This window comes from Platichthys flesus, chromosome 10, assembly GCF_949316205.1.
Source record: "Platichthys flesus chromosome 10, fPlaFle2.1, whole genome shotgun sequence".
NCBI classification, from domain to species: domain Eukaryota; kingdom Metazoa; phylum Chordata; class Actinopteri; order Pleuronectiformes; family Pleuronectidae; genus Platichthys; species Platichthys flesus.
The window spans coordinates 11,441,095-11,467,254 of record NC_084954.1 but is presented as its reverse complement, the minus strand read 5'-3'; the positions used below and the strand labels follow the sequence as shown (position 1 = coordinate 11,467,254).

The following is a 26,160-nucleotide window of genomic DNA, read 5'->3' as shown; positions in this document are numbered from 1 at the left end:
TAAATGGCTGGCAGCTAGATGCGAGAACTAAAAAAAGAAAAGCTCACATTCCGAACTCTTGTCTCATTTTCTTATCCTAAAATCAAATGTCTAGAGTTTACAACAAGAACAAAGGACCTCCAACGAGGAAGTTATGTTTTTGACCCTGTCTGTTTTTTTGTTTGTTTGACTGTTGGCTTGCTTGTTTGTCAGCAGGATCATTCAAAAACCATTAAACACATTTCCACAACTCCAGGAGTGACTTTCTATTCTGAAGCATATTTTTTTTTAATCTGAAATTTCAGAACATTTACTGATCCTTTTGGATTTATCATGAAATATTATTGACATCTCAATTTAATAATTTGCAGTATATCTTGAAAATATACTTTCACGATTAAAATCAAATTCCAGCTAATATAGAAATAAAATTTATGCAATTTAGTTCAAGGACAAAAGCCGCTTCTTACTTCACATAATAGTTACTCTCTGTACTTTAAATATAGTTTGCTGCATTGAGGCACTTAGGAATAATATGTCTCTCCCGGTCAAAGGATTAATAATTTATCATGGATTTAACTTGCTGTAGGACGTCTTTACTAAAAGCGCCCACAGGTACCCTCTTTGGCTTTTAGTACTGCTTTAATACACCCGCACGCTCACAATCACATCTGCAGATCAAATCAAATAATAATTTTTCATCAACATAAAACGGGAGAACCTCTTAAACCAACAGCAAACGTGCATTTAAATACACTACTTATGCAAATCCAAGACCACAGTTTAATCAAATGCACTATCCACTTCTGCACCTTGTTTTATTTTTGTAAAGAATAAATAAATCTTACCACAAATGAAGCCCTCATCCTCGCCGTACGGACAGTCAGTGTGGAAGTTACACACGAGGCTCGGGTCGATGCAGTCTTCAGAGTGAACACAGTGGTAATAGTCTCCACACACAGCATCCTGGTGGTCTGCAGCCCAGAAACCAAACAACAAACACAATGTTTACCGGTCACAGCATTTGTTGTGATTTGGGAACGCTTTCTTTCGGCCTAACTATCCAATAGGATGCGAGCACCTACATGTAACATGGAGGAAAGCAATTATAGCCACCTCTGTGGAATCTCTCCAAACATGTGCAGCTCCCTGCAGAGTTCAGTTCACCTGCTGCAGGACACGATGGACTCACCTGATTCACAGTCTATGAGCTCCAGAGAGTCCAGAGCCACCGTGTTGCCGCCCTCCCGCAGAGAGGAAGTGTAGAGCAGGGTCACCTCGAAGGGTTCGTCCACCTGGCCAATCACGCTCTCGACAACCACCCACTCAGCCCTGTATCAGCCAATCACATGGAAGAATACTACAAAGTGCTCTGTCGGGAATTCATCACTTCCTTTGTAAATATTCTGGATTCAAAACCCATAAGAAGCTCTGTTAATATCGTATATGTTCATGTAGTTGTAGGACGACAGTCACCTGCCGTCAATAACCGAGCAAACACGGTTAATAGCATTAGGTAATGTCATTAGCAAATTGAAAAATAAAAAGGTTTTGATGCATGTAAGACGCAGTTTGCTAAACCTCATGATATTCACCATTTATTGCATCATCATGAGTCTTGTAAAAAAAAAAAATTATATTTTTTCCGCAAATATAACACGGTCAAGAAAATCTAAGTGTTCCTCTGCTTTGAAAGGTTATTTAAGGAAATTTCAATTAAAGCTTCTCTTAAATCCGCTGGTCGTATTAAAAATATTAATTTGAATATGTAGCCCCGAGAAAATAGAGGAACTTATCAACGAGTCGTCTTGTGAGTTCTTAAAATTGATCACGGACAAAATAAATACATTTGAACATAACAATCAACGTTATTGTCATACTAAGAGAAACATATAATCATGACAATTTGCAGTGCACAGTCGGAAACACGTGTAAACGTTTATTCCATTGACACCTGGTATTAAAATGCATTTTGTATCCAGATTTCTATCTCGATATGATCTTAGCCTGATCACGTTTGCTCCTGGTGCTAATAAGTGTCTGCAGGGATCTGATCGCTTTGTTCAGCTCATGTCACATCTGCCTCTCATTTGAACGGCTTCAAAAAAACTAAAGAAGATAGAAGAAGAATAGAGGAAGACTCAAGTGGACTTGTCCTCCCTCCATCCACAGTCTTGAATAATGTGAGCACTGACAATAGGTCTGAATTGTGTGTTTGTGCTGCCTAAAGACTGCTGATCCCACCTCACTGGTTTAGAACAGTCTTAGTATGTGTATTGACGGGGCATTTACACTTGTGTTCAGTGTTTTCACAAGGTTTTGTATGAATACTTTAAACATTGATTCACTTCTCTATTTATGTTGGACACTCTCTTTTCTCATGAATGTTGTAAATATTGTTATTTTGCTCTGCGACCTGTGGAATCTATTGCACATCTGTCCGTCCCAGGAGAGTGACCCCTCACATGTGACTATCTCTGCTTTCTCTATGTTCTTTTTTCTTCTTCTTCTATGTTGTTTTGCTAGTTTTTCCTCCCTCTTGCTCAGGATATCAGTTCTCAGATATCAGCCTCTGTTTTTTGGGGTCTTCGGATCAATAAACTCCACCCATCGACTTTTTTGTCAAACATTACCACCACCGGTCAGAAACAGCTAACACTGCTGCAGTAGTTACGAGTGCAATATGTGTGTCTTCAGGCTCATACAGGACCCACAAAAGCTCATCAAATCATCTTTCGGCTGCACTGCGCATGGCCCAGATCTTGATGAATAGCACATTCCCTCCTTCTCTTTGTTATTTTTTTTTTTTTCACACGTGTCACATTCGATCTTTCAACCCACAAGTTTCTCAAGCTGTGAAGCAACGGCCAAGCTTGAGCACTGGCTGAATATGAACTGTTTTGTCTAACATCTGACTTTAAATGGAGGAATCTCTGTCTTTCTGTCTGTCTCTGTCTGTATCTGTCTCTGTCTGCCTGTCTGCCTGTCTGCCTGTCTCCCTGTCTGCCTGTCTGTCTGCCTGTCTGTCTCTTTCCTTTAATTTCTTTGTCTGACTGTCACCTTGAATATTTGATGGCATCTTCACTGAGCTTCATGTCCCACGTTACACATCCACCTCTGTGAGTGCAGCACTGAAAAAAAAACCATGTGCCATGACAGCCAGAGAAAGGAAGATAACACAGACACTCAAGAAGCCATTTCCCAGTCCATCAAACCTCTGTTTTGAAGGGAAAATGATTGATTAGAGCAGCAGTTGACTTCTGAGAAATCTCAATAATATTGGACAAACACACACAGAGAAGACGTGCCACACCCGGTGCTTTAAAAGGAGGTGTGTGCTCTGAAGTTACTCAACCTATAATCTACAGGTTTGTATGAAGAGCAGTTTTTCTCATAATGGAAAGGCTCAGTCCATTACTTGCACAGAAATGAACAAAGCTGATGTACAAACTTAATGCATTCGCCCGTCCATCCTTCTTCTGTCCAAACCCATTATATATAAATTCTTTTCAGGAGTCTGCATTTAGAATCAAGAGTGCTTTTCACTGCTCTCAAGATAACTGCACTTTTTGTTCAATGGGAAAAAAACGTCCCCATTTTGCAAACAATACATTGGGGCTGCGGTCCCCACAAACATAATTCTATGGTTGTGTCCCACATGTAAGAAAATTATTATTTAACTTCAGTGCCCCATGAGTAAAATGTATTGCTTTCTGTGCCCTTGCACTGTCCAGTGTCACCTTCCATTGCAGAAAATCTGAGCTCCCTTTGATTATTTTTACAGGCTGGACCTCAACTTGACAAGCACTTCAATCAGAGGAGTAGCAGGGTTTTGCTTTTTGACACTAATTAAATGGACATGCCGTCCTGCATAAAGCATGAGAGAATCACTCTGCACAAGCAGCATTGCAGAAGCAGCTTGTTCTCGAGTGTGTTTGCTGACCTGCGGTCGTCTCGGCTCTCGCGGTTGACGGCAACAGAGTTGACAGGCGCGTATGAGAGAACTGGTTGGATCAGCAGCGTCAGGTTCCCCGAGGCTGGATGGGACTCATACAGAGCCACCTGCAGGGTGCAGTGCTTGCTGCTACCTGACAAGACCGGGCTGGTTAAGTGGTACTCGCTTCTCCCAGAGGCCTCAGTGGTCGAGGAGGAGCTCAGGAGCAGGAAGTGTCCTAGAGTAATAAAACAGAAGAAAAATGTCATGTTTGACAGTTTAATGGCAGCCCTCGGTTCCCATAAATCACTTGACAAAGTATTTTAGGTGCATGCAGAAATCTTTAAAATGGACTTTATGTTTAGGTAACATTAACTTTTAGTGGGTCTCTTTTCACCCTCTGTCTGAGAACCTCTACTTTAGCTTTGGACCCACTTCCCAAAAAGCTCTGTCTGCTCTGATTGGTCAACTACTTTGGTATCTCAGAGGTTTCCTGATTAGCTATATGAACACTGTAGCCATGGTAACTATGATGTTGGTACGGCCAAACCAATTTGAGCCAAACTAGCTTGAAGGCAAGCATGTTACATATTATCGTAGAACATATAAATATGTGACCGCAAAGCATGGGTCTCCCCCTGGTGGCTGGCAGCAGTGTAGCTCATAAACCCCACCTCCTCCATATTAGCAGATGGGACTTTGGCCAAAATTAAAAATGTAAATATTTTTTTACAAATAATGGTTTCTGTAATTTCAGGACTTCTTATCACACTGATGTGTTCATGTTCCTGATACGATCATGATACCTTCAGGAACAGAGTATTTCTGTTGGAGAGAAGGACCTTTGCTGCAGACTTTGTCATAGACTTTGTCACAAATTCATACATTTGAATTTGTTCTGAGACGCATGTTGCCACATTCTTTGAGATCTAGAGTTTCCTATTGAACTGAAAGTATATATACGCTTCTCAGAGTTTCCCATACACTTATTTTTGGCCACCCCCACAGTATCAACATTGACCTCCACATATTGATTTTCTAAAAAAAAAAATCTTCAAAAGAGAAAAATCCTATTTCACAGCAGAGCTCAACGCAGAACATTGATTCGCTCAGCCTCTCTCTCACACCAACACACAAACACATTTGGAACAAACACATCCCGTCATAGTCACAGTGGCTTAAAACAACCTCATTTGATCTTTGCACAATGGGATGACATACTTGTATTTTTGCGTATAGAACAGAGAAGCGAGTTCCGATCACATGTGGTCACCAGAGATGCTTTACGAGGTCAAGTGTGAACTGACGCCCTCTGAGCTGTGATCGGATCCCTTGAGTAGGATGTAAACAGCCGTCCTGAACAGGTACAACTGTCTATTTATCAAGCAATAAGAAATCAGCCTGGGGCTCCCAGTGAGTCACTGCGCTCTTACCGTCAGAGCTTCCCTCTGAGTGGTCGGTCGCAGGCATCACCCCAACCTGTGCCTTTTCCGGTTGCTGTGGGGACACAACTGACCAGTCACTTTGGCCGCTGTGATTTGATAAAGTCCAGAGGCAGAGCGACTCAAAATCACAGGAGGTAACTGCAGGGGGGAAAAAAGACCAGGGTGCAGCAGTCAACTCAGTGTTTTCTGTTTAGTATGGGATTTTTGATAGTGAAATATAGATTTTCTTTTTTCAAACTTGTATATGTTGGACTGCAAAAGAAGCAAAAAAAAGGTGCATCTATCTTTAACCATACTACCATATTTTATTCTATTTTAATCAAATGTGTCTGCTGTAAGATGTTTTGATAAAAATATATTATATTATTACACAAAATAATGACATTTAACAATCAAATTGTTTTTCTGAGCAAACAAAATACTGAAAATGTAATTAACTTTAAAAAAAAATATATTCACAAGGCCACTTACCAAGGCTGCAAAACGTTCAAAATGTTTATTTTCAATAAATGAAAATACTGAGGAATAAAAGAAAAGAAACTTCTACGGCATTGAAACATAAACAGTGCTATTACAATCATGACATAAATAGCAATGCCAGTTATACAACGATTTGTAATATTTGTTGTTTATAATTACGTACCCCTAGGTTCACTTTTGGGGGACCCTTCCTTACATGGTTGTCCTTTGCGCTTTATAAGCTCCCTCTCTATTGTTGTACTTCATATGTCATTTTGGTTGTTTAAAGTTTCGCTCACCTCTCTGTTATTATGTTTGTATGTTTACTTAATGATTAAAGTCATGGTGTAATATGCTAACATATTTCTGATTTTCAAAATTAGCAAGAAGACTTAAAATAAACCGAGACAGCCTCCAAAGACTTTCTTGATCCGGTTCTCTCCATCAATGCACCCAACACTGAACTTCAACAGTTACACACAAATACCAGATGCTTTCCAGTTATAGTTAGCATGTGCTGTTGTAAGGGGAAAAAAACATCATCACATTGCTAAATAAAGATTTCAAAAGTGGAGTCAGAGACTAATCATATCTTTGGCTCATGGTCCAAATTTTTCACTAAATTTAACTGTTACCCAAATTGTGTTGAAGAGTCAAACAGACAGAGTCTTTGTAAATTTGTAGTGATTGTGTGTGTCCTCGTTGTTGGGGGTTGATGAACAGGATGAGAAAGGAGGAGGCGAGTGAGACGTCATGTGATAAGAAGAGGAAACTGAAAATACAGCTAATATGGAAAATGGACATAGGAATTCCTATGGGGATGTAGGACAGATATAAATGTATCATTAATTCATTCTTTCTTTCATTCATTCTTTCTTTCTTTCTTTCTTTCTTTCTTTCTTTCTTTCTTTCTTTCTTTCTTTCTTTCTTTCTTTCTTTCTTTAGGGCCATTTTAACTTTTTAGGTTGGGTGCCAAACTTTTTTCCTGGGGTCACCATGTTGCCTGTTAGCAGCTTTGTTTTGCTTCAAATATCTCAATAAATTCAAGGCTGTTGCACCTCAAGTCAAAGTTACACCTGAAATTCATAGTGAGTAGTTTTCTTTTTAACACAGATCAAGTTTTGCATTGTAGATAAATATTGATAGTCACTGTTGACCTTTAAACAGACTTAAGGCACTTATTTGGCGTCTGTGTACACGCATCTCTTACTTGGGCTGTCGTCGTCTGAGTTCAGGTGGCGAGGGAACATCTGGTCGGAGTTCTCCTCCTGGAATCTGTCCAGCAGTGCGTGACAGGTGCTGCTAACTGAGGACAGACAGATGGAGAAAGAGGGTGTTTACAATACTTGTTTTGTGCAGGATTGCAAATACTGGTGTAATGATTCTGAAACCACGATACAAACATACAAAATCTCATACATGACACTTGATACCCCAACCAGCCTCATTAGTTTATTACTGTAATCAAAATATTTGTTTCAAGTGGCACAAGTAACACTACCACAGATACAAATTATATACCTTTAGTATCAGATACTATTCAAATTTTAATGTCCAGTTTCACTTGACTATTTTGGTCCAATCATAATTGAGTGATTCAGTCTGCAGTAAAACGTAGAATAGTATATTTAGGTCAATATGGACAATAACACACACACACCATTCCATTGATTTGAAGAATCATTACATCGCCATACTGCACATACTTCATGTATAATGTATTTCACAGTCAGTCAACCTGTATGCCTTATAACTGCAGTTCCCTCTGGGCAACACTCCCTCTGAAAACAAGACAGTGTTGTGTTTTGTTGAAGAAATAAATAAAAGTCTGGGTGGTGCTCCGACCAGAGCAGCTTGGTTCCAGTGAGTATGCTTGGACAGTGCAGGGCTATTGAACCCTGCTGAAGATGAAATGGGGAGAAATCAACAACACAGCCCGCAGGTGGTGGAGACCCAGCCAAGTCGAATCGAGACATTTTCACTATGAGCGTGGATCACTGTCTGTCCAATCAGCCCAGTGATGGCCATGACCTCAGAGGAAATCTGTGCTAGCGGCAGATTATGAACTATAGTAGGAATCAATTGTCTGTTCTTATGTGGAACTAATAGTTTGTGCTGCTTCTTTTTATCCATGACACTTCCGCAACCTTAAGCATGTTTTTATTATCATTACCACGACGAGAGACTCCTTCCAGTGCTTAAGGAAATACCTGTTTAAGAACAAACCAAGTTCTGTTCCTAAACATCAAAGCAGATTTGTGCCTTGAAAACCAACCAAACATGACCATTCCACATTATTGCCCTTCTAAGGGTTGGTCGACCAAAGTGTACACTGCTTCAACTCTAACAGGAATTAGGATAACATGGGATCCAGCGTGGAAGGTGTTAAATTTCTAAATCAAACAAACTACACAATTTCTACAAGATCATCTCCATTTTTGTTTTGAGGAAACCCTAAAACCTGTGTAGAACAAAGCAGGATTTTGACACAACTCCGCCAACTAACAAAGCAAATGCAGCAAATGAAAGTAAGAGTAATGTTTCTAATATAAACCAACACATCTTAGTCTATGAATATAATTACTTCTGTTATGTAACATAGCCAACATGACTGACTTCCCCTCAGTGTGTTTATATACTTTAATTTATAATTTTTGTGATTCAAATACTGAAAACAAAATTATCAAAGATAATTCATTTTGCAAAGATTATTATGTTGAGTATAAAGTTGTCGTTTTAAACAACAAGCTTCAAAATAAAACAGGAAACGTAGAGGGCAAGCACACCGAACACAAATCCAAACACAAATAAAACATTCATTATAGAAAAAGTTCATGCAACAGAAAATCTTAGGTCCAAAACAGTCTTTCAGTAGTTCACAAAAGTTCACAAGAAGTCAGAATCATGACAATGTCTTTCTTCTAAGTTGAATAAAATCAAGACACTTGCTCGTCCTTTTTAAGTTTTTTTACCACTTATTCAAGTAAGTGAGCTCCATGAGCAGCACAAATGCTTTGTGGAGTTTTCTTTCCCCAGAATTTGCTTCTAAGGGAACATGGTGACCTAAATCTGTGGTTGGTCTGTGTCTGTGATCTCAGCAGCCTGAGAGGAACAGGAGGATCTGCAGATGCTGCTTAGGGCTCAAACAGGACTAAGAGTCGACAGCTTGTAGCTTGTCGTTCCAGGAGAGGCTGTTTTGGGTGCTTGAGCTAAATGCTTACATGACATGCTGACAGTGAAAATGAAATCTTGGCTGGTATGTTTACCATGTTAGCCAACATAGATTGGCTTGATGTGATTCGTTTTGCTGGCATTTAAACCAAACTATTAGACAAATCAAAATGTATGTCTGAGAGTCTAACTAATCATGAAAGGTTAAGGCATCACCAAAGTAGGTACATCTTATTTAAGAGAGAATATTAGGGATCACCAAATATATTGACCAACCTATATATCAGGTAAAATCATTTAATCATATCCCCAGATTTATCGGACCTCTCCATATCAGTGGCAGCCATGTTAGTTGTGCTAGTTGTAATCACCATACCTGCCACTATAATAACCAGTTTAATCACAGTGTGTTACCTGATGAATCACAATATAAAAGTAGGAAATAGCACTAGCATAGCACCCATCAGCTCCCAATGACCAAACCTACACGCTTATCTGTTTCTATTTCTATCAAAGGTGTGCAGTGATACTGAGAAGAGACGTGTGAACTGCAGGGTCAAACCAGAAATAGGATCAAACATCAAACAAACAACCAGCAGACAACAGTGTTATTTTGGAGAAAGTCTCTGGACATGGAGGAGAGAGGGACATTACACGTGACGCGACATTCAACAGGCTAACTGGTGTGACCGCGAGACAATGGCGGAGTTGATCATATCTCAGTGGGTCATCGCAACTTAACCTCTGCAGTCGCCCGCGAACAGCGACACGGCTGTTCCGCCATGCCCGGGAGGCGAGGTCAAACAGGTCAAGAAGGAAAAATTGAATCATTAAAAGGACAGTTTATTAAAAGCAGTTGGTGATGATAATGACGTTAGGGCGAGGGGGTTCATGTAGTTGAATGGCAGCACTGCTATTCATCGGTAATTATGGAATAAAAGCAGCTATGGATAGAATCCTGTGTGCAGACACCAGAAAAATTAATTAGCTGAAAAAAAAGAGGGGGATTCATCCGAAAGAAAAAACATTATTAGACTGACTATTATTAACAAACGGCTTTTTTCCCGAGGGGGAGTTCCCCTCAAATTCAAACTTCCTTTCACTTCCTCCAACTTTTCTTTTTTTGTCTAGAGCAGATTGACTTTCTGAAAGATGAGGGAATAACAATGAAGACAGTCTTTAATGAAAAACAGAGGATGGAAAAAGAAATGAATGATCTGCCTCATCATTAGATAGCAGAGCAAAACTACTTTGAGGAAAATCTGTGGAGGAAGCCCTCCAAACTGGCTGCGCTTTTGGAGGACCACAGACTTTGAGCGTAGAAACTTCTGAATGCTATCAGTTCTATCGAGAGAGAAGGCTCGGGTTAGTTTCTGAGGGCAGAGCTGTAATAAGGTATCTGTCGTGTTGGAGAGGTTGAAAGTGGCTTTGTGGTGAAAGCTGCAGATCCTGATTAGCTAAGAAAAGTAATGTTGTACTCGAAAAGAAAAGGCTGACCCGTCTCCTCTGCTCCTCATCTCCCAGCTACCCCGTGCCGCCGCCTCTTTCCCTGCAGAGGATTTAGTTCACCGAGCGGTAATACGTGTGACAGCAGAGGAATCTGGGCCTGTTTACAAAGCCGTCTTGAGTATTGTTGTGTGAATATTGGCTGCTTGTCAGGTCAAATAACCCTGAAACGCCGCAGCGACAGAAGGTCTCAGATCAGTATAATGATGACAAAGCCGTGCATCTTACACTTTTGAAAACTTGTACAGAACATGAGCTACTTTTGCATTACTTTTGGCATTTGAAAAGAAACAACGCATCTGCTTTTCCTGTGCTCGTGCAGGTAGCATGCTGAAAAAAATGACTGAAAAATCAAAATAAGAGTTTTCAGCCATGACGCTGTGGGAGGGCCAAGGCCTTTGCACACCAGGCACATTTTATTCTTGCGTATACTTTGTACATTATCAATATTTTTAAAATCTGTAACCAGTCAATTCAAACTTTCACATCACCTAGTAACAAAATAACTAGTAGTAGTAGTTGTACTAGTCGGGGCTAATGTAGCCTCGAGCTGATAATATATATTTCACATAAAAAGTCTGCAGTGCCTTTGAACCGACTTTGATTCATGGATGTTTTGGGGTAATCCCTCAAAAGGGGAACATGAATGTTTTACAAACAATAAACACAATACAGACATTTGGGTGAAAAAACAGAAAAGTCAACCTCACATGTGGCACAAACACTTTAGTTAGTAATTTGTACAAAGTTTCACTAATAAATATTTCAGTCTGGTCCAAAGATCAACATGTTTATGTCAACGATCAAAAAGGACTATTGTATAATTAACACTCATTTAAGTTTCCTCTACAACAGCACCACAGCTCACTTCTGGAAACATTTACCAAGATGACGAATACTGCTGTAAAAAAAAAAAACACAGTGAAAGTCTGAAAGGCCAAGAATCCATCTCCAAGTTCTTTATACTGGGTCATCTTGTGCTGAGAGTGAAGCTTCATCTCTATCCAACTCCTTAACGAAATCCTGATCCCCCTTTAATCCCTCATCATTCCCTCCCAGGTCTTATCCTTCAGTCCCGCTGGGAAGACACACAAAGTCATCCGATCTGATATGTAGATCTAGAGCTGTGATCTAAAACAAAGAAACTGTGTAGCGTCAAGTGTGAAGACAGATGGTGGCTTAGAGGGAGATAAAGTGACAAGCTAAAAAGAGAGGAGCTTCATATTTCCAATACCCATCGAGGGCTTCAGCAAAAGTGGGATATTGACACATTGCTTTGCTTGGCCTGAGAACCATCCATGCATACAAATGCAAACAACCATCCATCCATACATACAAACATTTTTTTTTTTCGCAACTACATTATTATTAATGATAATTTTAAAGTAATCATTATCTATGTGACATCACTACAATGGTGTGGTTTAAGGTCAAAGGCACCTTTCCTTATATATGTACTATTTATTGTGTATTTAAATCTTAAAAACTTGATTATTAGATATTGGAGTATAATTAATTGGACTGTTGTACCCTTTTTTCTAACAGTAGTAATATCAAATCTCAATAACTAATCATCTAAAAGAATTTCTCTTAATTCAAATACACTGTAGCTCAGTGTCCCACTTAAACAGACCAGCTCTCCCATTAAACCTGAGAATCCTGAATAAACTTTATATTAACACATTATATAATTTCACAAAGACCTGAATAATATGAGTGAATATTTCTTACAGTTGTTGTTGGCCCAGGTTCTTTGCCATAAAGAGGTCCACTTGTTCCAAACCCCACTCTTATAAAAGTACTCTTTTTGGCTGCCATAGAACAAAATGGACAGAATGTGAATGAATTGACTGCTATATAGTGCCTGTTATATATGAGAGGAGCTACTTCCGTGAAGCTAATTCACTTCAAGTAGCTGATGATGAAACCAGCACCTGTGAAGTTATGCCACTGTTAGCATAATCTATTCAATGGGTTGGAGCCTTTGAAATCACTTGAAAGTGAGCGGTTATGAGAACATTCACGTGTCTCGAGAGCAGAGTGGGATCAAAGCGCAGAGTCGCAGATAAACAGGTGGGTCTGAATGTAGTTGTCACTTAATTAAATCCAAGGCAGATGTTTACTCAATCGGGTGTCAGAGAAAAGGCCGGGGAAGCTTCCAGCTCAGGAACAACTTGTTATTACAGAGGATGACAGTGTTTTCTAAAGAGACGGATGTTGCAACAGTGACATCGACTACCTTTACATGGAAGCCAATTTTCGACACTGTTTGATTATGATTTTTACACGAGTTGCTGATAGGATATTCAATTCACTATCCCGTTTACCAGATACAGAGCATAATCTGATTATGATGTCAAAATACAGCTTGTGGTACAATAGGATGTTATAATGTGATTAAGATGTCTACATGTCTACATAATGCTGCTCAGAACAGAATAATGAACATGTCTTAATTCGATTATGCTTATTCAGAGAATGACCCTATTTAGTTTACGGTCATCGGGAAATGCCGTTTACATCACACATCACGTCTTATTATGTGTGCAGTAATGCATTGCATTGCACATATATTATGAATTTAATTTAATTTAAGAACACAAGTAGACAAATTATATAAAGCCTTACATCTTCTACATCTTCTGTCTTTAATTTGGTATGACATAATACAAATAACTGTCCCGATACACAAAGCCACTGAGGTGAAAGTGCTAAAAGGGGCTGGGAAAGTGCTGCCATCCATCTTTGCCACTTACTGGGGCTACTGAGGTAAGCACCTGTAGCGCAGTGACTCATGTCTGTGCAGCACATCGTTAGGAGCTGTTGTGTTCAGCCACAAGTCAATTTACAGGCTGCAATTGTCAAGGGCAGGTGGCAGAACCATTTATAGACTATATATGATGTGGGAAAAACAATTTATACAATCACACTGGAGTTTCATATTGTTCTATTTGTCTTGTGAAATGTTTGAAATGTAAAGACGTCTGATGGCGCTAGCAAAGCAAAGAAACAGGCAAAGCTTTTTATTCTAAATGAAGAAGTCAAGAACAGCACATGTCAGAATAAAGAATGAGGAATGTTGCTATTTTCATTTATTAGACAAATTATATAATTAAATAATGCGTGTCTAACAGCTTGAGGGGCTCATCCTTTAGCTGCTTGAAGTGAATAAGTAGTATGGAATATCTCCTCCTCTGAATTACAATGGATCCATTAACCCACATTCTGTATATTAAGTTATATCAAGCGAAACATGGAGTTCTCTTGTGCTCTTGCATAAGGAAACCCCCAAAAACATGTCGCATTTATTCAGCATCTCTGCTTTGTGTCTCTGCATGTGTCTCTGAGAGCAACAGGTTCATTCTATATATTCAACTCGGCTTTCCCAGCATGCACTTGAAAATGAAACATAAATCTACACAATACACCCCACCTCCGTTGATGCTGGGTTTACAATGATGACATGGCCTGAAATAACAGGAAAGAAAAAGATTGCAAAGCTGAACCTCAGACTGCTGATATGAAAAGTCAACCCCTTTACGAGGAATAGAACTTTCTTCAATGTGCGTGAATCTTAAATCCAGGTCTGACGCGTAACGTGCAGCTCCAAGCATGTTAATCTTCCTCCCTGAGCAGCGTGTTTATACTGGTGTATGATACATTATCGGTCAGAAGTGATTCATGTGCTGGAGCGTCGACTGTAAAAACATTTGTTTAATAGTTTCAGTTCAGGGTTTATTTTCCCTATTTTGTAGCTCAAGCTCAACGTTAAACTCTGAGTTGTTACTTTTCACATTCTGTCTTCCATCTACCCGTCCAACGCTGCGAAACACAGTTGGGCGCTAGTCAGTGCTCAGAGGCCCGGCCAGAATAAGCACACGCTGATATCACCTCCCACTACCTCCTCTATTAGGCTCCAGATACACACACACATCTGGAGACATTTCCACATACCAGCATGACTATGAACCATAAATCAACCTTTTACTCTAATATCATGTCAATCATCTGCATGGTCATTAGGGAAATAGAGGGATTAGACATGTGAAGGCAAAGTCAAAGACCTTTAAGATGCTCTGATTGGACTTGATGTGCGCAGAGGTTTAACGTGGGCAGATAGAAGAATAAATATTGTTTTATAGGAGCAGTAGCTGATCACCTTCATTACTAATTGAAAGTGAAGGAAATCCTCGGCCTTTGTTCAGGGTTACAATCACAGTTGGTGACATGTACCGATGCAATCATTGAGTCGTAAAATAAAAGACTTGATGTTATCATACCGTTCATTATAGGATGTTGGATAAAACATGTTGCAACTTGACGAAAGTGGAGTTATTTTTCGCTGTGAGAACGGAAATACATTCTGGGCTCGAGTGAAGGAACGCTCACAGTTTCACATTAAATCAAAGATATTTTTACACTTTTCAGTGACCACCGCCACATCAACACTTACAGATTGTATCATTGTATTGTTAAATCGGTCAAATCTTTCGTCATAGCAGATCCGCACCAGATTCATTGAGCCCCTCCTGACTCCTCTCTCTCTCCCGGTAATTGCATTTAGAGCGGGGAAGTGAGATCCGATCCCACTTGTGATCTGAAGACCCTCATTGTCAGGCAAACAGAAAAGCAACATTTGGAAATTGCGTTCGACAATATTGTCTCTGAGGTCATCTCTAAAAACCCAGAATTATCAAAGACCATGTACCAAACCATCAGCACACAACAGCCCTCAGGGAAATTACAGAATAAAAGCACCTTGAGAGAGATTGCTCATGATTTCGTTTTTGCTCAGCAATCTCTCAGAACATCTCAATTGATATGGTACTCCCTCTGACAGGCTGTTAAGTGAAAAGTGAAGAACTTTAGTGGAAAAGTCTCTAACGATGCTGCTGCAAGTGAAGACATAAGACAACTGTAATCTCTTCAGAGCTTAAGTTTAGAACAGACGTGGAGCTGTGGAAAAAATAGTAATTCACCTTGTGTTCATTGAGTAATATTGAGAAACTGAATATTGAGAAACTGAAAAAGATTAATTTCATTCATTCAGTCTTTCAGCTCAGTCTGAGTCTAAAAGGTTCATTCTCCCTTTGAGAAGAGGCTTCATTATATCTTTTTATATAACATTACAAAAGTGCGTGACTGTGTCAAAATACAGGCTTTATCGCTGACATACTTCTAGTACTCTCACACTACTAAACACCCAATCATGCGCAGTGAATCAGGTCTTTGGTATTTCCAAAAGAATTAAGTCCAATAACTCAATTTATGATTTAATTGGTTGCAGTTTGGCTTCAGTTAGCTGTAATATTGCGCTGGTATTCAGCTTCTTCTCAGACGTGCCTCTTTCAACAAAAACACACAGACACTCACACAACTCATGTCTGTTTTCCACAACAGAACATGTGATTTTTTTTCCTTTTTTCAATAATCACTTGTTTGGAGTGATGGTGTTGGAGAAAAGCTTTCACTGCATTGACGTGATGTACTTTTGCCAGAACATTTTCATCTGTGTGTGGTGCAGGCTTGTGATGAAAGAGTCTTTCTGTACATGACAAGCTCAGGCCACAAATGTAATGTGGAGGAACCAGTTATTATGATATAAGCTCTCACTGTCTACATGAAAATCTGCGTATGGATGTTGTTAAGTGTTTAATGGTCTCATTTACAGAAATCTAGAGTGGTTTCTGGTAAAGAGGAGGAATAATGTATTTAATAAATGCAATCTATGTCATTTAACAACTTTCATTTCAATTTTTCAACTGTTTTTCCATTTTTCTTTTTTTCCCGCATATACCTCGCAGGGAGAAAAAAAATGGAGGATCTCCGGAGTTCGGCGCCTGTCAACAAGCAGCTAACGTGAGCGACGAGCCAGGAGCAATGGCCAGCGTCAAACCCAAAGAACAGCAGAAATTCAACTATTCCTCTGCCATATTGAGATAAAAAGCTCAACAGAACATTGCTTGTATTGGTATGTGCTCATCTGGAGATCAAGTATGTTCTACACATGCAAAATTTTTGAACCCAACCAATAGACAAAAACATTCAACCTTCAATAACTATAGTAAAAACTGCCCGTGAGTTAAGCAGCTGAAAATAAAGTGGTGAAATAAAATGATCATCTATAAGAATCAAACAAATTCTGTAGGATAATGTATCATTTATTTAAATTAAAAAAATGCACGTTTTGAATCAATGTATTTTGTCATACTGTGGAGACCTTGTTCCCTAAAGCTCCAAATGATCCCTTGATATTCATTAGGTGCATACTTAATCTGAATTATAAAAATAGAAGAACAAATCTATTTCTATTTAAATGTATCATATATGTAATTTATAATCCACATATATGTAGAGTGTACATATATGTGGATCTACCATGTAGAATAATAGATTGTAATGTAATGTAGAGTGAACAAGAGCATTTCGATAACTTCCTGAGGAAGCAGAGCTCTGAAGGGACTGAAGCAGCTAGTCTCATCTCTGTCCAAGTCTGACCCCAATCCGTCTGATTGAGATGGTTAGCTTCCCTTCCTCCTCTGAGATCATATCTTAATAATGGTCATAGCAATATCCTGTCATGTGTGGTGGGCAAGTGTATGCATGGTTGAGATTAGTGTAAAGAGCATATGTCCAGTTTCTCTGACGTATCACTCTTCTCTAAACTCTGAACCTACTCTACTTGACTGAGGGGTCAGGACGCCTCCGTGTGTCCCGGTCACTGTTGTTGAAGTTGTTCCTCACCACACGGGGCCTGTGAAATGTGAGATTCTTCTTGTCTGAATCGAACTTCACTCAACCCTCTCTCATACAGAAATGAAAAAAGACAGTGGAAGACGTTTGCGCAGATGATAGAAAACAGAAAACAGATTCTGTTTATCGTTCCAAACTCCTGATTAATGTTCTGTGTGCGAAATAAAAGTGTGCCACCACATGTTTTCCGAGTAAAATCACCTGTTGTAGTGTCTCTAAATCTGAACAAAGTGAAGAGACGAGGTGTGAACGAGGAATGCACGTGGCTCAGGAGTGCATAAGCTCCCCTGTTTAACAGCAGAACAAACTGTGCCAAGCCTGCCTGCGTGGTGCTAATGGGATATTTATCCCAGGAAGCAGATGTGCTGGTTGGTAAGGAAGGATTCGTACTTATTCAAAACGCATATTTCACATTTTCAGCTTCACATGAAATCATCATTTTACAGGCTAATAAACGCTTCCATGCCTTTCATCCTCTCTGCAATGACTCCGTCTTGTTGCAAGTTTCCAGCAGCGTAGACGCAAACAGTTAGTTTAACAATTAACGTAAGGCCGCCCCAACTTGACTTTTTAAGCGGTAAATAAACATTCAATAAATAGTGTATGATGTAAGCATTTATAAATGTCTATATATGCGACAACACTGTTGTTACTGTTGTCAGTGGAGAAGCAGAGACAGAGATTTTCTCTCTTCGACAACAGGACTGTGTCAAGCAAGAAAAATCTGGTCCCAAATAAACATGGAGCTCATGTTACAAACAGACGTGTTAACCAAACAGCAGACAATATTAATGTGTGTGTAGAACACACTCCTAGCCTAGATGAGGATTAATGTAGTCCATAGAGTCAGCTACAAACGTCCCCCCCGGGATTCACCAGAATAAAGAAGTCAACATGGAGGAGGGCGGACAGCCAAGCAGCTCCACTGAACAGGGGAGGGGGGAGGCCGAGCGCCTGCTGAGGGAACACAGCTCCCTTCAGCAGCCTAGGTAGGGTGGACATCTAGGGGCCGTAGTGGGGGGGTAGGGGCAGGGGAGGACGGAGGGCCAGTCCAATGGGTCCGACCAATTCCGGGTCAGTCGGTTTAAGGCCCATTGGAAACATACTACAGCTTGAAATCTACATGTATGACAGACATCGTGATTGGACATGGAACAGGACATTTTATTTTATATATATTGCAAAAAAAAAGGTTGTCACTGTCTTGAAATGCTTTTCGTATAATTCTCTTTAGTTTTTATTTTCCAAACAAATTGTCTCTTAAGACGGATCCAATTGTCTCAGGAGCTGTATACGGCACAGAGTCCGGAGGTTCCACGCTCGTGCTCTAACTGAAGCCCCATGACAGTCATTCTGAAAGCCTGCACATTCTGGTTTGACAGACTGGGTGAAGTCAGTCCCAGTTGGATGGTGCTTACGATTACCCAGGATTTCATGCTAAATAAGTAAACCCAACCAAACCGATTATCAATATCTTTGCTGTTCACTTTATATTGTCAATCAAATGGTTCACTGATCTACTACCACAGTATTTTCACCTCTATTGTTCAGTAATCTACATCATTATTTCAAAAGAAACTGTTTTTATTAACCTTAAATAAAGTTGTTATTCTCAAAGTTCCTGCTGCTCGTTAAAATTTCAACACAGACAAATCAAGATGAAATATCATCATCATCCCTGTTTAATAATTCTTAATAAATAAACCAGTGTTTAATACTAAATACAACCTTAGGATGTGAGCACATTTTCTCATGAGAACCGCTTGTTTGTTAAATGTTTCCAATATTATCATTCTCCAAGATGATATCACTGACTTCCTCCCTGCAGAAACACCATCACACATTTGTCCTTGATTAAATCTCCGAAAAAAACGTCCTTTAATCTGCTCTTTCCTCAAGAAGCATTGCTCAGCAAGCAGATTCGTATCACCTGAAGAAAGCCAGCGTTTAAGAACTGACTGACTGGCACAACCCCTGCTTCAACATGCTCCAGATAATTTTCGCCCCAAAAGGTGGTTTGGCAATTCAGTGTGATCTCACTGATCGTATCCGACTGGGAGTCAAATATTTTCATCATTTACGTCAATTTCGTCAGCATTTATTCAAACCGTGGTCCACCAGAGTCTGGAGCTGATAACTGCATGGCCAAGGAGCTTCAGGTGCCAAAGATTAATTTGAAAAACTGACCAGATTTTTACTCTGAACTTTTTCCAGAGTAAACACCCACAGGATTTTTAGTCTGTGTAGTTAACCCTTGTTCTTTAGCAGCAGATTGAAGTGAGCACACACACAAGTCTCTACAAACAATCTTTCTGTTTTTTCCTCTGTTGTCGTTGTTGCTGTAATAACTTACATGACTTAAAGGCACAGTTAATAAAACCTTTCAACTGACAGACCACCTGCACTTTTACTGTTATTTTACAAGTGGAATTAGGTGGTAGAAAAGAGGAAAGATTCAGTTTTTATTCTATTTCATTATTTCATTTGTAAAAAGTGTTTGATGTGCAACCCTGAAACTAGGGCTGACATGTTTAGCCATATCGTCCAGTCTTACAATCTTTCAAATGAATGAAATCAGAGCTAAAAGATCCATCAACCCAACCAACCAACCAACCAACCAATCAAACAACCAACCAGCCAGCCAACCAAACAACCAACCAACCAACCAACCAACCAACCAACCAACCAACCAACCAATCAACCAATCCTCCATCCATCCAAACAGCCAACTAACCAACCAACCAATCCTTCCATCCATCCACCAACCAACCAACCAATCCTCCATCCTTCCATCCATCCAAACAGCCAACTAACCAACAAACCAATCCTTCCATCCATCCACCAACCAACCAACCAATCCTCCATCCTTCCATCCATCCATCCATTCATCCACCAGAAAAGCATCCATCCATCCAACCAGTGCTATACTGCTTATCCTTTGAGGTCGGTGGTGGGAACTGCAGCCAATGCCAGCTGATAGTGGTCGAGATGCAGGGAACACTCTGGACATGTCCCTAGTGTATCACAGTGTGTCTCTACATATAGAAACAATCACCATTCACTTTCACATTTACAGCTACAGTCAACCAACCTAACTCTTATCTGCATGTATGTGGACTGTGTGCAATATGTTTTAATTTTTCCAAAATTTTAGAGAAATATTCATCTATTATTGAAACATCAGTTGCAGCCATAAATTAAACCCTCACACATTTTATGTTTTTTCCCGGCATTTAAAATTTCTAGCCAGCTGTCAGCTCGAAATAAAAAATGTTTACCTTTCATGTTGCCTCCATTTTTAAAGACAACAAGAAGAAAACACTTTTAACAACATTAGACAGGTTTCGCATTGGTCTCCTGGTTGGCATTGGATGGATCTGTGTGTTATGCAGCCAGTGGAGTGACGGCCCCGAGGCACGGCTTTGATCTGCCATCTCTCTCTCTCTCTTTTACCTGCCGGTTAAAGACATCATTACAGTGTACGTACGACACCTGAGCAGCAGACATTACACCCTCACCCAGTAACTTTATCCCAAGGACACAGGAGGAAACACTTTCTTGTGTCTTGTGTTACCGCTGCCGCTGGTGCTGGAGGTGGAAAGCAATAAACACAGAGACAGACACAATTCCCAAAACATGAAGTCTGTCCTGAAACGTCTGCCAGAGCAATTCTGTAGGGAGGCAGAACAAGGACGTGAGTCATTTTCCAGGGAAAATAATTAAAAAAATATATACAGGCACAAAAGTGATTATGTCTGCACCAATGGGAAAATGCTGAGCTGAGTGATCACATTCAGACGATCCACCAGCAAGACGGCTGACTCCTGAAATATGTCAGTGAAAAATATATTTTATTTCCAGCCACGTTGAAGGCTTCGGCTTTTTTACATATTAACTCAGCTCCTCTCGGGTCAAGGTAGTCAACTTTTAACTTTTCACGGTGGATTCATTACTATTAATTATAGATTGAAACAGCAGAATTAGTCTCACTCAATGCTGGTAACTAGTGTACTAGAGTCTGTCAGTTTTCCAAAAGTTCCAATGAATTTGACAGGACACAAATTATACAGTCAGACGAGGTTTAACACTCGATGACGCCTCCTCCTTGTTTTAAGGCAGGAGCATGGTACAAAGACACCAAACAGAGTCACATTTGATCGTTCCTCTATACGATGTACAACCTCAAACTCTTCCACAAGCCGCCTCTCACATGCTCTGGTGTCTTGATTGTAACATATTTTTGACGTTAATGAGAAAAGTAAACTTCTGCACCTTGTCTCTGCTCCGTTTATAAACTTTTGGAAAACTGGCCCTTGTTGGGAGACTTTGACCGATCCCAGTACAGAGAGAGCACACTTCTATTGGCTGTTCCACTATACGCAGCTGCCCGTGCACATCCCTTCAGCGAAAAGCCTGAATCAATTGCATAAAATCCAACCGGAATCGTCTCGGTTAATTTTAAACAACTTAAAAAAGACGATAAACACAATAAAAAGTGTGTGAATTGTCGTGCGCGTATGAAGCGTCTGTTGGTCGGGCCACAGGACAGAGAGTCTCCATCCAAAATGTGTCTATTTAATGTTCTGCGATGAGACTCAACAATCAACAATTGTTTGTCTGGAAACGTATCCACCCCGAAGTTACACTGAATCTTTCCAGTTAAGATGATAGTGTGCACTGTCAGTAACGAAGTTCAAACCCTGCTGATTAAGTGCAGATCATCTGATTTTCTGAGATTCTTGGAAACATCTGGGGACTGAGAGGGGCAATATAAACACGGATGTTTACTTCAAGAGGATCATTAAACCTGCACGTGCACACACCTGCACAGATGTATACACACAGACACAAGCACACATAACATTAGGCTCCACAACCATAATCCTGAATCACTGTGTTTTTTTGAAACCACATATAGGTTTAGTTTCTATAAAAACAGTATCAGTCTAATCAAAACTAAACGGCCATGTTTGTGTGTAATTCATCTGTTCAGCACTCTTGAGGGAGCATCAAACCGAAAAAGGCAATAAGGAAAAAGGCTCATAATAACAGGGTGGGATTGCATGTTTTAAATTCTTTCAAGATAACAAAAGCAAGGTAGAAGTTATGGCACGAGAAAACGAGCACTCTATCTGAAAGACTAATGGCAGAAGACCATTTTTGGCCACGCTCTCTTCTGTGCCATTTTAGAAGATGAAACTTGGCGTCTGGTGGAGATGTAGGAGGAGGAGAGGCGGGAGGGAGCAGAGTATTTGAACCAGTGATGTTAATCCCTCCAGAGTTTCTACTGTAAAACATCCAGCTGCAGCTCAAGGTAAATGAGGAGCCAGAAACAGAGCTGCCCTCTTAAAATGACTGCAATGCATTAATTCAATCTTTATAATATGAAAAGACCCCAATCAAAGAACAAGCACCAACTACTAAGACGCCACACATACTTTATAATGTACAAGCATCTTGCCAACATCTTGCACTGCAGCAAAGACAAACATTATTGACTTTGCGTAATGGAAACAGACTGACTTCATTTGAAAATACCAACTTCAGACAATTAATTCTAACTATATATTCAAAATAATCACTCCGCTTTATACATTTTAGCTCCTATTTTGTTCTGCTGTGTACTTTATGTTTATTATTCTACTATATAACTATAATTTAACTACCCAGCCTCAAAGGTAGTGTTTTATAATACAGCTTTAATTTACAGTGTAATTTCCTTGTATGAATCATGTGAATCTTACCGTAATTCACCTTCCGTCACCTTCCTTTGTTGATGTTGATTAAAGGTGGACACAGATCCATCAGACAACAACAGTGCATATTGACTATAAGTAACACAAAGCAGTATTAGTAAAAAAATGTAGCATCTGCTTTTGTGATATCGAAAAAATGTAAACTTGGATGGATTTTTACCGAACTTAGTGGGGTTACAAATTAGAAGGGTATTGAGCTAATCAGTCAAAGGTCAGGCTCAGGGTCAACAAAAATATGGTCCTAGGAGAGACTAGGTGAAATTTGTATCAAGCAGAGAACTATTCCTGTTCATGATATAACATGATAAGTGAGGTCCTTCAAATTTAAATAATCTGAAATTACGTCACGCATAGTTCAAGCAATGTTTTTGTAAAGACGTCTGTGCACATTAAATAGATTGACAAATAAATTCTGACCATGTCTCTATCAATAATGTCATCAATGACGTCATTGAGAAGTCATTTACATCATAGCATGAAAGAATGCATTAACCTTTAACAGCGACCAACCCATTAGAGACACTTATTCAAAAGAAGCAATCATTTGTTATGTTTCCTGTGAACCAACCCTGTCTTTTATTCTAATTATCCAACCATTATCAATAAGGGTTCACATTGTGCGAGAAACAAACAACGTTTACTCTCACATTCGATTTAATCAGCACTAAGTGAGGCAGAGTGCTGGAAAACAACCCACAGGCAGAGCATCATGATCCGCACAGGAAGGCAGGGGTTACACAGTGTTCAGAGCTCACCCACTGTGCATTTTTTAAAAGGACAAATACCCCTTCATGTATCAGTGGTAGAGCCCACCTTAATCAAATTAAAATGAAAAACTCCCCTATCGGATGCTACAATCTTTATCATGTGACGAGAGGAGAGCGAACAACAACAAGACGGAGGATTTGATGTCAAAGCAAAAGACAAAAAGCGCCTATTTGGCAACATTTTGGATTTAACCTGAATGCAAGGAGGGGACCTTGTCACAGCGTCTGGTCGTGAGACTTCAGCACGTGCACCGCAAGCGTGAGGCCGCCCACAGTGAAGAGTAACACCAAGAGATGAAAGTGAACGCGGTGCAGATACTCTGAGCTGACACATGTCGTCTCTTGTAAAAATGTCCCAGGTTTCATCTCAACTTCACAACCTTGTGGGAAAATGTATCCAACCCAGAATCCCAATTGGCATTTATAGAATATGAGCATTTCTTTCTTCTACTTTCCATAAAATGGAGGTGAATGATTTAGTTAACTGTAAAACACATTTGCTGCTGCAAATTAGAAGTATTTATATATGTAAACATGATTTCTAATGTGGAGAACTGCCCTGTTCCTCGCTTCTCGTTAAAACTGCTGCCGGCTGAATATGACTCAGAGAGCAGACAAGATTCAAGATTCAAGATTTTTATTGTCAAATGCAGGGAGGGAGGGAGGTCTGATTAGAATACTGTGAGTTTTGGCAGAGTTCACCCGTGTTTCCCTCTGTCACTGGGACTGACTGCAGTAAGAGCCACTGACTGATCCAGCCACTGTGGCCCCCAACGCCTCAGAGGGGACAGGCCAAGAGACTTGCTCCTCCTGTGTCTGACGTTTGGGAAAGGAAATAGAAGCGAAGCGAGCTATCCCCCAGCTCCTGACACGACACGTCAAGTGCACATGAACGTCCGGCTGACCGTGAGTGCAGAGAATATTAGAGGGGAGAAGAGGAAGCCCTGTTTGAAACAGTAGAAACTATATAGAGAAATATTTTCTGGAACAAACAAGCAGTGATAAGTGAAATTTCGTTTGGTGATCCAAATCTGGCCTTGACATGTGAAAGGTGAATTAATGTGCTCCGTGGGAACATTGAAAGCCAGATGGAGTCACAGTGATGCTAATAAGAATGCTCTTGTGGATCCAAGTAAGCTCGTTATAATTTATATGCCCACATGACATGCCTCTGCTGGCCCTAAACACTCGCCCCATTCATATGACACAGTCTGATCAGCTCTGGTTGGCAAGACGCACAAAATAAATACTTTTCCTCCTCAAAAACCACAGAAAGTGAATCGAGACAGAGCCTGAGAATCATTCAACCGTTTTAATGTGCTGATAACAGTCTGCACGGTTGTTTTTCTTTGAAGAAGTCAAGAAGGCATGTCTGGATGAACCAGCCTCAGTGAAGTATCACCTTGAAATCATTTTTGAAGAGAAATGTCAAAATCTCCTGCGTTGTTTGCTCCACAATGAACCGTGGAACCAAACAGCACTGTAACTGGAAGGCCACTGAGCGTAATGAGAACTGTTGCAGAGCTCGGGTCCTGCCAAGTGTTGTCGTGCTGCAGTGTAAATGAAGATAAATCCAATTCCCTCAAGTGTGTTTCAGGGGAATATGACAGCTGGACTGGTGCTGTTTTCACAGAGGGACGTAAAAGCCCCTTTGCGTGACAGAGAGAGAGAGAGCGAGAGAGAGAGAGAGAGAGAGAGAGAGAGAGAGAGAGATTGCATTTGCACAGGCACAAATCAAGCTGCAACAGGCTCTGTCTAAATACTGGAGCAAGGAGTCAAACCTGAGGTGAGCAGCAGCTCGTTTATTTCACACGCTGATGGAAAATCCATTCAACCATTTGGAGAAGAGAAATAAGTGATAACAGGCAGACGAGAGAAAGTTGAGGTGTGCTTGTTAAAGCACCGCATCGAGGAAAAAGTCCCTAATCGATGTAAAAGCCACTTATTCCACTCACCTATCAGAATGACGATGGAGAGATACATGTGTTGCTTTCTTATATAATCCATGGCTCCTCAGAGAGTCGGCGTGGTGTTTGGCACCTTCAGGTCCTCATGGATAGGCTTGAAGAGAAACGCAACACAACTCCGGATGCAGGGGACACACGCACCGAACACACCACTGCTCACACACAGAAAGAGAGAGGCGCGCTACTCCGGACAGTTGTTTCTCCAAGTTGCGCACTGTTACTCATTCCAGTGATGATGCTGATGCTGCTGCAGCTCCCGGTGACGACACTCCCCTCCACTCCCTCTCCCTCCCTCACTCTGAATTAGTCACCAGTCAGAACAGCTCTTCTTCTTTCTTTTTCTTTACAGGCTTCACTCCGCCTGCTTTTTTTTTGTGTATCGTCTTGTCTGACGTTCGTAGAAGTCCGGACATTATCCAGATT

The 26,160-nt window shown here is 40.3% G+C and overlaps 1 protein-coding gene across 1 annotated transcript in view; it reads right to left on the bottom strand.

Annotated features, from left to right (window-relative positions):
• Nucleotides 1-25,906, bottom strand: part of ltk (leukocyte receptor tyrosine kinase) — a 53,509-nt gene extending 27,603 nt beyond the window's left edge. Inside the window, exons 1-6 of the mRNA XM_062397194.1 lie at nucleotides 25,726-25,906; nucleotides 7,028-7,123; nucleotides 5,347-5,496; nucleotides 3,923-4,151; nucleotides 1,172-1,311; nucleotides 828-953 (exon numbers count right to left, since the gene is read on the bottom strand). Coding sequence (XP_062253178.1) covers nucleotides 828-953; nucleotides 1,172-1,311; nucleotides 3,923-4,151; nucleotides 5,347-5,496; nucleotides 7,028-7,123; nucleotides 25,726-25,777 — 793 coding nt within the window. The 5' untranslated portion in view covers nucleotides 25,778-25,906. The remainder of the gene's footprint in view (nucleotides 1-827; nucleotides 954-1,171; nucleotides 1,312-3,922; nucleotides 4,152-5,346; nucleotides 5,497-7,027; nucleotides 7,124-25,725) is intronic.
• Between the last annotated feature and the right edge of the window lie 254 nt (nucleotides 25,907-26,160).